This window comes from Mytilus trossulus, chromosome 4, assembly GCF_036588685.1.
Source record: "Mytilus trossulus isolate FHL-02 chromosome 4, PNRI_Mtr1.1.1.hap1, whole genome shotgun sequence".
Classification (NCBI taxonomy): domain Eukaryota; kingdom Metazoa; phylum Mollusca; class Bivalvia; order Mytilida; family Mytilidae; genus Mytilus; species Mytilus trossulus.
This window is the reverse complement of record NC_086376.1, coordinates 95,125,480-95,138,430: the sequence shown is the minus strand read 5'-3', so window position 1 is coordinate 95,138,430 and position 12,951 is coordinate 95,125,480. Positions and strand designations below refer to the sequence as shown.

Below are 12,951 nucleotides of genomic sequence, written 5' to 3'. Positions count from 1 at the left end.
AAAGATGTTAAGTGAAATGTACACTTACAGATCTTCAATTTTAGAAGATTAAGCTAACTGTGATTTACGTGTGCAACTTAATTGATGTGATCTCTAAATGTTCAGATTTTATTTTGATATATAATACTGTTATGTTTTACATGAATGTTGACTTGTTTTAAAGAAAATTAATGTTTAACTTTGATATTGTCCTATGTGTGTCTTATTTAATTGTACATTATTCATTGTATATGCTCTTAGACGCATTTGTGAGTACCCTGCCTACAAGTGCCACCCGTTGCAAAGGGGTAGTTTCTAAATAAATATATATCAACACTGTATTTTTTATCTTAATAGCTATAGAAACAAACTAAAATGTAAGAAAGAAACATAAAAAGGCATATAGACAAGATGAAAGACAAGAATACAAGAATTTACCATAGTACAATAACACAATGACGGGATGTATCAGTACAGAGTAACAACATAGGTAACAAAGAAACACAAAAAGGCATATAGACAAAGCACATGAGCAAAAATGAAAATTAAAATTACACAAATTTTCAATAGCACAATAATATAAAATGACGGGATGTATAATAGTACTGAGCTACTTCAAATGGATATCACCAAAAACAACAGACTAAATAGTAAAAGTAAGAAGCATAACGACAAATGAAATAATATTATAACACGTTATTAAGATGATAAACAACGTCAGTACCAAGAATCTATACTTTATAAGATCATCGTGTATTATTTGTGAAGTTGAAAAGGATATTTATCAACAAGGTCTTGGTACCTTCCAATGATTTTTTTTTAGAAAAAGGACGAGACGTTCTTTGACCTAACCCTGAATTTAAAACGTGAAATTAAATGATCTGGCTTCTTTGATCTTCTTGTTTTTGACAAGGCTGAAGGAACTCCGACTAATATGAAAATAGAAAGAGGCCGGCAGGGAGAGGCGCACAGTTCATTCCATTAGGAATGCCGACAATTTGTTAAAAAAAGTTTACCTTCAAGTTCAACAAATATATTGACAATAAGACACTCCGGCATACTGATCTAATAATTCCAACTAATTAGCATGCATTTAATATGTCGATAAATAAAATGCTTTTTGGGAAAAGGGAGAAAAAAAATTTCAATGTCCTTGTTGCCTCTTCGGCCTTGCTTTATACTATAAAAACATATAGTCTCTGTTTCTTTTTCATTTTCTGTTTTTTTAGCTATGAAAGATTCTTGGTTTTTATAGATAATATGATTTACTTCTCTGAATAAGAGACAACTGTCAAAAGGTTAAGGTGAATCAGCAAAGTGCATGTCTGGCGTTCAACAACGTTAATAAATAAAAACAGTTATTATCAATCGATGATTTCCAGGTCGTTAATTCAGAAACTTCTTAATATTGATAATGCAATACATTTTGGTTTCAGTTTGTTTACAATATCTTTTATTATTTGCTTATTAGTTTTAAGTCTATTATATATCATACTAAACGGAATCCATTATCTGATTCTATTCTATAAACACACATTACAGCCTTATTTAACGTGTGTAGATTGGCTAATTGATGTTTGCCTTACTCCGCCTTAGAACAAACTATATCGCAGCCACACATTATTTGTATATGCTCAAAAACAGTTGGGTTCAAAACATCAAACAAAGTATTTCATTATGCTCAACTAAGAATAGTCGTTTTTTACATGATAAAAAAAATGTGACCAAAGACCCAAATGGCTGGTTTGTGCAGAATGTATCTGACACAATGGAGAATGGTCTATACTAAAAATTGTAATATTTGAAATATGATAGGTAAAGAATCTCAAACACTTCCTTAATAGCTGGAGTACAACTTCAACATATATGCAATTATCCTCCAAGTGTCACGGATCTGGGTTGAAAACTGTAGGAGTTGATTAGACACAATGTGTACTCTTTTATAAATTTTGCTGGTAATAACTTAGTTCTGAATAAAAAATGAGGAATAAATTCCTCAAGCAATTCCAAAATAGAAAGTTGCTTTTCGTTTTTTTTTAGGAAGAGTTGATTATACAAAACTTGTCTTCTTTCTCTTATTAATTTACAAATCACATTTGTTATCGATGAAAAGCTGCTATGTCTTGACCGGATTTAAATCAAAATAATAGCCAACTACCGTTACTTTATTGCCATTAAGTTAACCTTAATAACCTGCAATAAAGTTTTCTAACTAGGACGTGTATTGTCAGTAAAATTAATAAGCCATATGTATGAAAGTAAGATTATTTTGTCATTTGAGTGTTTAAGGTAGCACAATACAAAGATTTTTTTACTTCCAATCACTAACATTTGAAATGCTGTAACTTTCTTAATAATGCATAGAAAATAATAAAAGAGGTACATATAGATAGATAAAAGATTAATCTTTTAAATGAATGTAATATTTTTATTATACAATCATTATGTAATCAATTATTATGTAATTAGTGGCAAAATCTGGGTAAGGTCACTTGAATGAATTTAGCTCTTTCATCTCTTTAACTATACAGAAAATTTTAACGAAATCTTAATCAACACATCATGGGCTTCAAAAGGGTGTCTCAGATTGTCTCTATGGTATTCTATTCTCTCATAAATCTCCAATTAGTGAAACATCCTTACCACATAAAAGAAGATAATGTTTAATTAGGTGTAAAATTTGTTCTATACAATCTATCTGAAATCTGAGACACCCTTTTGTAGATAATGACCATAGGAACAACATATAATAAAATCAAGCCTCTAGGGATACCTATGCAGAAGCTAATTTCATTTGAAAGTGGAAATTTGGGGAAAAATATTTTGGACACCGTTAACATTATAATTGATTACATAGTTGTTGCACAATGCTAACATTGCATTAATTTGAAAGAGTAATCTGTTAGCTATTCAAAACTACCACTTTTATAAATTTTCAAGCATTATTAAGAAAGTTACAGCATTTTAAAACTTGGTAGTTGGAGTTATAAAATCTTTGTATTGTGCTACCTTAAATCGGAAATGACTGTCTTAGACATGTGGATAACCCATACAGAGCTAGAGAAACCCATCCTTATTTATGACTGTTAATCTGATAATCTTACTTATTACGTATTAATATTATTTACCTTGTACTTATTTCAACACATATAATCAATAGAATATTTTAATCGTAATTAATAACTTTAATCTGGATTTGTTAAACACTCTTAATAAATATATATGTTCAATTTACAATATAGAATAACATTGTAAAATACATATATCTTAGATGTGATAAGTTTGGTGTTATTACTAGAGAATGGTACATGCACGAAGGAGCCGGGCGGCGGTTATACGACTACCTCCAATCTCACAGTCGCCCTCACCAAGTATAATATCGTGAGTACTCTTATAGCAAATAAGTCTTTCTAATAAGTAGATTTATAATTTGTTTATTTTTCAATTTATTATGTTGTTGGTGTACTATATTAACTTGCTACCTTGATAAAAATTCATAAATATTCAGAACTTGAAATAAAAAAGATTGTTTTCCAAGCAGACTTGAAAATTATTTGATACACAGTATATCCAATGGTCACACAACTTGAATCAACGTTTCAGAACTTTAAAAACATGATTTCCCTTTGTCTTAGTCCAAATAATTATGACGTCTTGAAAGGCTATTATATTTTTTTCCTTTGACGCCTTACTTCGACGTTCTTGGCTATTATAATTTTGTCCTTTTACGCCTTACTTCGACGTTCGAAGTAAGGCGTCAAAGAAAAAAAATATAATTATAGCCTTTCAAGACGTCATAATTATTTGGACTACATTTTTCTTAGATTGTAACAGGTCTCATGTTAAATTGCACAGGCACTTGTCTCAAAAAAAAATTCCTATGTACCTTAATATATTAAGGTATATAGGGTAAAACAATTTGGAGACAAGTGCCTGTGTTAAATTGTTCTAGATGTTATTTTCATGTGCACTCGTATGATCTTATTACTCCTCGCCTTATTGTTTGCATGGTAATGATTTACAACTCAATATGTAAAAGATGGCAAACAACCGTGTGAAAATCTATCAGAAAAAAACTGAAAGACAAGGAAAGTTTAAAAGCAAAGAGGAAGAAGTCAATAAAATCTGACAAAATCAACCATTGAAACGAACAGATAACAATCGTCATATAACTGACTACTTGGAACAGGCATTTTCGGAAGTAAATGAGGGTAAAACCTTGTTTTATAGCTCGTGAAATCTCCCACTTGTATGACAGTTAGTTCTTTATAGTTCCGTTGTATAATCAAAAGGGGATGAGCAATCCAAACAGATCTAAAATGTTATTGTGACTATAAATTGGATCCAGCGAGCACAATTGTGTAAACACACACCGCAGACATACGAACACAACTTACTTCATTTATATGTTTTGAAGTTTAGTATGACGTCCATTTGCACTGAACTAGTACTCATTTTTATTTAGAGGCCATCTGATACCTCCCTTTATGTGCGGGATTTCTCGACGATTGAAGACCTAATGGTGGCCTTTGGCTGTTATCTGCTCTTTGGTCGGGTTGTTGCTTCTTTGACATTCCCAATTTCAAATTTCTCAATCAATTTATTAATTATTTTTATACATCAAGAAGAAAACAATGAAATGCATGATATAATATAAATTATATCTCATTTTTTATTTTGATGAAATAATAATACTAGTAATATAATGATCTTGTTGTTGATACAGTTTGTTTTGAATTTTGTTATGTTATGTTACATGTTATAAATGAATGGTGTAATGGCAATATACATAATTGAATTTGTTGATAAATTGATTTCAGAGATCGTTTGAAAGCTCTGTCTCGCCCAAGGAACCTCGACGAAAGATGGCAATCCAATGGAACCCCAACTCATGTAGGGTTAGTATACAGAATCTATGTATTATTCTATTTTAATCAATGTGGATAATGAAAAGATATTTTATTACTTGACAAATGAAAATAACCTGTAGTATTTGATAAATTGAATTCAACCAAATATGAGTGCGAATTTTGCACATCTGCTTTAAATACATTTAAGTACTACTGCTTCATCGGTCTTAATATTTGGTGCTGAACCCATATACACATTGAGTGTGTGTTTCATTATAGCATACTGTGATGGTACCATGAATTTTGTAATGTGCAATTCACTTTTTACATTTGTCATTTCTGGGCCTTTTATAGCTGACGATGCGGTATGGGCTTTGTTAATTGTTGAAGGCCTACGGTAACCTATAGTTGTTAATTTCTGTGTCATTTGGGTCTCTTGTAGAGAGTTGTCTCATTGGTAATCATACCACATCTTCTTTTTTTAATATTAACTCATCAGATCTATATAAAGCAGAAAAATATCATACAAAAACACAGAAAGCTACTAAGTGCAGATTTGAGAGTACTGTAGTTACTAACAGCTAGTCCAAAGCAAGTTTGATAAAAATAAGAAATAGTGTGTATTGCATCATGTTACTACACTAGCCAAAAAATTATTGAGATAATGATATTATCAATACTGCATATTTTAGCTAGTTTTAGATTCAACACATTCATAATTTGTCGTCAATGATTGTCTCGTAAATAAAGAAAAAATAACAAAATACTAAACTTCAAGGGAAATCAAAAACCGAAAGTCCTTTATTGAATGGAAAAAAACAAAAGTTCAAACACATCTAACAAACGAAAAACAGCTGTCATTTTCCTGACTTGGTACAGTCGTTTTCTCATGTAGGAAATGGTGGAATAAACCTGGTTTTATTGCTAGCTAAATCTCTCACTTGTATGGAAGTCGCATTTAATTCAATGTGTTTGTCTCATTAATTGACATTTTTCTTGCTTGTTACTTTTCATGTTTAGTACATTTAATTTCAAAAATTTCCAAACCAATTGCAACTAGGTATGAAATATGAAGCTAAAATAACATTTTTTTTACATTTAGATAGTTTTTACGCGTAGTATTTCTTGTGGTTATGGTATCAAATCCCACATTTTGAGTTAACATACCTTATAACAATTTAATTGATTTGTATTAAAGTTTAGATGTTTTATGGGGATCACAACAACCAATACGACCACTTGGAAAAATACCAGAGGCAAATGAAAGAGTGAAAGACCTGTCTAAACCAAAGAGAAATTTTCAAAACGAACGCATAAGGTAATTAAAATCTTAGAGACGAACGTGTCAGAAGTGTCAGATATATAGCTTATAACATGCTACAAAACAGCTAGAAGATACTGCAGAAAAATAAAGTATAAAGATAACGGAACATAAGATTTACTAATATATAAAATTGCATTTGATATAACAAATTGATTCACAGAAAACTTAAAATTGAGCAGAACGAGCACAATCAAACTGGGAGTGAACTCATGAGCTCTGGAATTGTCAGTAGTTATAACACCACTAGTGACATCCGACGTGTTACGTGTCACTATATATAGAGTAGAAGACATGGGCTATGAGCGCATGCAGTAAAGCATAAATTGTTGTATAATGCTTTGCACGGCATTTATTATGCTATAGTAGACAAAATGGTGAATAACTTATAAAGGCAGGTCCTAGACCGACATCCGGTCATCCGGGTTCCTATTCCATATATACTTTCTATAAGCGATTCGAGGATGTGGACAACAATAGCGCTTAAACTTGTATGTTTGCTTGTATGTTTATACTGATTCATACACATACTTCTTAACACAGCTGTAATTACTACTTGCAATGTACTTTTCCTGAATTATTGAAACTTTGTGTCAAATTAAAAAATGTTAACCATCAAGTTACATTGTTACAGAAAGGGATATTTATTTATAATATATTTAATTTTCAGACCTCTGTTTTACTACAGTATTGGACGGGCTTCCTTTATTACAGAGGCCAAACCTAAAGTTAAGGAGGCTAGCGAGAGAGTCAAAGAACTGGCAAGTCCAAAACCTACACACGACCAAGGGAATCGGTTTAGGTATAAGATAAGATAAGATAAGATAAATTTTATTTTCCAAATTAGGTCCCCAGGGGGGCATATACACATAACATATATGATTGATACAACATACAGTATTTTACATAACATTGTAAAATAAACTATTGAAATAGTCATACAGGTATTATTTGTTAAATAAAAAAGTATTTGAGAGTTGCTACTCCAGAGATGTGGCAAACCCCATTTATTTATTTTTTTATTTTTTTTTTTTTTTTTCTCACTTGATTTTATAATATTTTGCTGAAAATGTATAAATATAAAATATAAAATATAAAATAAATGATTGTTTAGCTGCAACAGACACCAAGGGACGATGCTCTAGGATTGTGATCTTAAAAGCTCTAACAATCCTCCTCGTATCTGATGCAGAAAAACAAACACAAATGAAAAAAGTTTATGTATATTCACAGCAAATAACATATACTGCAGTAAACAGGTATTGAGAATAGTGTACAGGCGCGTAGCTCCATATACGCCAACACGCAGTTGCGTGCACATCGGTTCGGCATGCAAAATATTTTTTTGCAAAATTAAAACTTTATAAATCAAATTTTAAAGGAAACACACATGATGTCACTTTTTTGATTGATGAAATGTCATTAAATAACGGCATTTGGTTTCAAAATAGAAGTTTTATTGGAGATCATGCATGACAAAATCGGACGCTGTAACTTGTATCTTTTACACGATTTGAATTTGTTATACTCAGTCTAATACCTGTAGTTTCGGAGCACATTTTACAGAGTACAGTTTATCTGTTTGGAATGGGATGTACCAATCGGCATTAGCTTTAAACCCTTCGATATCGTTGAAATTATGCCACGGCGATGTGTTCGAGGGACTATCAGAGCCTCTCATCCTGCAAACACGCAAAACATTATTGGAAAGTCTCATTTTATTTTGCGTTTATAGACCATATGATAATGGAACTGGAGAGTGGAGTCGCGTCTGGTATTATCAGAAAATCGCTTCTTTGTGCCGTATCTGCTTCCTCGTGTTGTAGGAAATATAACAAACGAACAAATCTCAACATTGTCTGAGACATACGAAACTGACCTGGTATGTAATTTTGACGAATTCAATTGGGAGGTCGCTCGATGGCAAACACGTACACTGGTTTATAACATCTCGCGAGTGCTACCGTGGTGGTCTATCAGTGTACTACGTCTGTTGAAATCAAATGTACGATCAACAATGAACAATGACAGGTTATCATCGCTAGCATTACTGCATATTCAACGAGATTTCAGTGTGAATATTGACAAATAAATAGAGAAGCTCGTTTCTGCCTAGACCCGAAGAGCAGATTTTGGACAATTTTGAGTAAATTCTGTATCAGAAAAATGTGTAGTTTATGTTTTCAATTAACCATGATTTACTTTATTCAGAAGCTTCATGAATAGTTTTACAATCATAAATTTTATAAGTCCTATCTACATGTAGCTCCTCTTTCAACTGTCCTATGACCGAAAACCGAAAAAAAAAACCATTTTCCTGCATAAAAGGGTCCCAAAATTTTTTCGCCTCGCTCCGCTCGGCGGTAGGTGCTTGCACATCGTTTCTTTCTAGCTACGCCCCTGGTGTAGGTTTCCCTACTGCAACAGACACCAAGGGGCGGTACTCAAGGAGCTGTGGTATTTACACAGTCCTCCTCGTGTCTGAAGCAGACAAGAAGGCCACATAATTAACAATTTTTCGAAATAAATTTACATGCAGCAGTGAGAATAGACTTATCTTCTGTGTTCATAAGCCATATCAGTTTATCTCTTGCGTTAAGAGTTAAAAAGTTGGGGCAACTTTTAGTTATCTCTTGAAATAGATGATTGCGGTCATCATTAAATTTAACACATTGGAATAAAAAATGATATTCATCCTCCATCCTGATATAAAACATATACTTGGCGGGAATTTTATACAGCGATAATAATGTTAATTAAATTACACAAATTCATCACGAACGAAAAGGTATGCGGTGTATACTTCAATAAGATACAAATAACGACCGGCTATATATACAATGATCATATCTATTGTAATTGAAAATTTAACTAAGTCATACTTTATTTCATACTGAACAAGTCCTGTTGATTTATAATATGACATTGACATCTCAAATGACCTTGGCACCATAATGCTATCAACGGCTATCTGCTGATATAAAACATATACTTGGCGGGAATTTTATACAGCGATAATAATGTTAATTAAATTACACAAATTCATCACGAACGAAAAGGTATGCGGTGTATACTTCAATAAGATACAAATAACGACCGGCTATAAAAAAAAATCATATTTTATACCTTCCAGAGATTAAACATGTGAAACAATTAAACAGAGTGCACTGTTAAATCTTCGCTATCAAATCCTCCATATAATTTCAAAGTAATAGCTGTCAAGTTGACAGAAAACCGAGTTTTCTATATCTTGAATATAACCATTTTGTTTTTCGTTCATTTTTTTAACATAAATCAGGCCATTAGTTTTCTCGTTTGAATTGTTTTATATTGTCTTATCGGGGCCTTTTATAGCTGACAATGCAGTATGGGCTTTGCTCATTGTTGAAGGCCGTATGGTGACCTATAATTGTTAATTTTTGTGTCATTTTGGTCTTTTGTGGATAGTTGTCTCATTGGAAATCATACCACATCTTCTTTTTTTATATATTCAGAGCGTTACTGTATGGCTTATTTCACCTATAATGCTTATATGTGACTAGATATTTTGAAATCATCGAACCTATCAAGAAATGAAAAAAAGTGAATATCAAACATGACTCACTGACCACTATTTGTCACCAGTACCGCCTGATCATAATATGCAAACCATTTATTTATCTATTAAGAACCTTAACTCCTAATACGGTAAAACTGAAAATCGTCGATATCAAAATGATCCATTTTTCATAAGTAACAGCATAATACTTTGAATAGCATAATTTTAAAGATCCCTCAAATTCATTGGCACTTACTCGTCGTGCATCGCGAATTTAATACCAAACCGGATTTCCTATATTCGCAAAATCCGATTACTAGTAATAAAACCATTGAACATGAGACAACCACTTACGAGTTTGTGGAACAGGTGCACGAGCAATTTACAATGTAATAGAATACCAAAAGGAACATAAATATCATATAGACAAAATGGTATTCTATGATCAAGCCACGAATAAATCTGATCGGTGATTGTGGTTGATTTTTATCATAGTGTGTATATTCAGTATTTCGATGATAATAGCCACAGGTCTTTGGGTCAATGAAGAAATTGGATTTGGATAACGGTCATTATAGAAAATGTTTTAAGTTTATTCACATCAATGTAGAATCTTCATATTAAAACCCAGTCATATGATTTGGACATTTTTCTACCATTTAAAAGAACCGTATGATGTAGACAACAAGTTATCTTGTTCTGTTGTGAAGGTGCTGTCATCTGAGCGTTTACACCACATCTGAAAAGATTTCAAACTGAGGCTCTTTTGTTTTGATTTTTATTTCAGTCCTTCGTTTAAATACAGCTGTGGTCGTCCATCGGCGATATCACCAGATTTGAGAGCCGTGAAGATCAAGAAAGCTTCAATTAGAATGCAAGAACTTTCAAGACCGAAGGCTTTACATCGAGATTTCTTAGCTCACAGGTATCATCAAATGTTGCTAGTACTAAATAAATACATATCTATATACTTTACGACAACTCTACGAGGCAACTGTTGTACTTTTCACTGATATGCGAGTTGAATTGTCAGCCCTATGTTGATATCATTACTCGACCCGATATCGACAGAGTGATGATTATATATTACAGATCGGCACAAACTCACTTATTAAATCGCGACGAGAGTCCGTTACTATAATACAAAAAATCGTATAGATTCTTTATTTACAGGCAAAAGAACAGTTATAACTTTCATGATTGTTTAGACAATATAACTTTAATATTCAACTATATGGAACTACATTTTGTACATGCTAAGACATTATAAAAAAAAACTATACATAATTAGATAAAATATTTATAGCATATACGCAACCTATCAGTTTACAAAAAGGTTGTATTACAAAATTATTAACGGCAAATATATTTATTCATATCTTTAGAGATAATTGCATATTTGTGTCAGTTGCAAGTTTAAACTTTATCTTTTTCTTGACGGGGTTCGAACTCTTTACTTACTTTGGAGGCATTAACAAGGAAATGTGGGGTATATATTGATGAGACATTAAATAAAGGGTAGTATTAAAATAATTGGTCAATACATATTCAGTATCATACGTTAACATAAGGTCAAGATATGTTACAGTAGTATTAAGTACCGTAGAAAAATAACGATTCCCAATACTAAATGTGGTTTTGTTATACTTTTAACTTATAAGTAATATTCTGTTTCTTCTACTTTTAGACAAATAGTACAACCTTTAAGTATAACGAGCACATTACGAAGATAGGAGCACGTGACAGTCAGGATCAGTTAAAAAAAAACCAGACCAATTAGATGTATAGATATATAACATTTACAAACTGTTGCTTAGTTAAAGAACAATCAATGTATATTAAGTGTATGTTAACTTCGAGAAGTATAAACAAATTTTAAATGTTTTTCATTATATATCCTCATCCATATATAGAGATACAAAAAATGTGGTATGAGCGCCAAAGGGTCCACTATCCATCCGAGTCAAAATTGAAAAAGTATTTACCATTATAGGTCAAAGTACGGCCTCTAACACGGAGCCTTGGCTCACACAGAAGAGCAAACTATAAAGGGTCCGAAAAATGACTAGTGTAAAACCATTCAAACAGGAAAACCAACATACATGTACATGTATCTCTGTATGGAATAAATACCCTTTGCCTAAGTCAAACGCTTGTCTTTTTTCTTTTGATTTTTATACGCCCGTAAAAATTTTGACGGGACTTATTATGGTATACACATGTCCGGTGTCCTTCCGTCTGTCTGTATTTTGACGGGACTTATTATGGTATACACATGTCCGGTGTCCTTCCGTCTGTCTGTCTGTCTGTCTGTCTGTCTGTCTGTCTGTCTGTCTGTCTGTCTGTCTGTCTGTCTGTCTGTCTGTCTGTCTGTCTGTCTGTCTGTCTGTCTGTCTGTCTGTCTGTCTGTCTGTCTGTCTGTCTGTCTGTCTGTCTGTCTGTCTGTCTGTCTGTCTGTCTGTCTGTCTGTCTGTCTGTCTGTCTGTCTGTCTGTCTGTCTGTGTCTGTCCGGCGTAAACATGTCGCACCGTAACTTGAGAACGACTTATCCAAATTCTTTTTGGTGAAAATTAGATTTACGGCACTTTGTAACTAAAACAGGGGGGTGTTTTTTTCACATGTCGCACTGTATCTCAAAAACGATTCTTGATTATGGCTTAAAAACTTTAAACACTTCTTAGTTATATTAATCTTAATATCTGTATACTTTTTGCTGATGATTCAAAATTTAATTTTTGAGTTATTGAGTATTTTGTAAAAAAGGGGGAGGTTTTTTTTCGAGTCGCGCCATATCGCAAAATCGATTTATGATAATTGCTACAAACTTTACACATGTCTTTGTTACATTAATCTAAAAATCTGTATACTTTTTGGTGATGATTCAAAATCGTATTTTTGAGTTATTGAGTATTTTGTTAAACAGGGGAGTTTTTTTTTACATGTCGCGCCGTATCTCAAAAATAATTTATGATTAATGCTTAAAACTTTACACACTTCTTTGTTATATTAATATAAAGATCTGTTTACTTTTTGGTTTTGATTCAAAATTTTCTTTTAGTGATATTTAGTTTTTGTAAAAAAAAACAGGATGGGGGATTTCAAAAACTATGTATGGTTATTGCTTAAAACTTTCTCAGAAACTATTTCTGATTATTGCATATAACTTCCACATAAGACGTCGGGCGTATCATGCCATCATTGCGCAGCTGTTTATTCTTTTTTCTGGATAATTTACTACTTTCTTATGTATATAGGCACCTCTT

The 12,951-nt window shown here is 32.3% G+C and overlaps 1 protein-coding gene across 1 annotated transcript; it reads left to right on the top strand.

Moving 5' to 3' along the window:
* The first annotated feature begins 3,167 nt into the window (after positions 1-3,167).
* Positions 3,168-11,572, top strand: LOC134716400 (sperm microtubule associated protein 2-like). Its single transcript, XM_063579383.1, has 6 exons — positions 3,168-3,360; positions 4,800-4,877; positions 6,028-6,147; positions 6,821-6,952; positions 10,476-10,613; positions 11,376-11,572. Exons 1-6 carry the CDS (start codon positions 3,281-3,283, stop codon positions 11,419-11,421), a joined length of 594 nt encoding a protein of 197 aa, XP_063435453.1. The 5' UTR covers positions 3,168-3,280; the 3' UTR covers positions 11,422-11,572.
* The last annotated feature ends 1,379 nt before the right edge of the window (positions 11,573-12,951 follow it).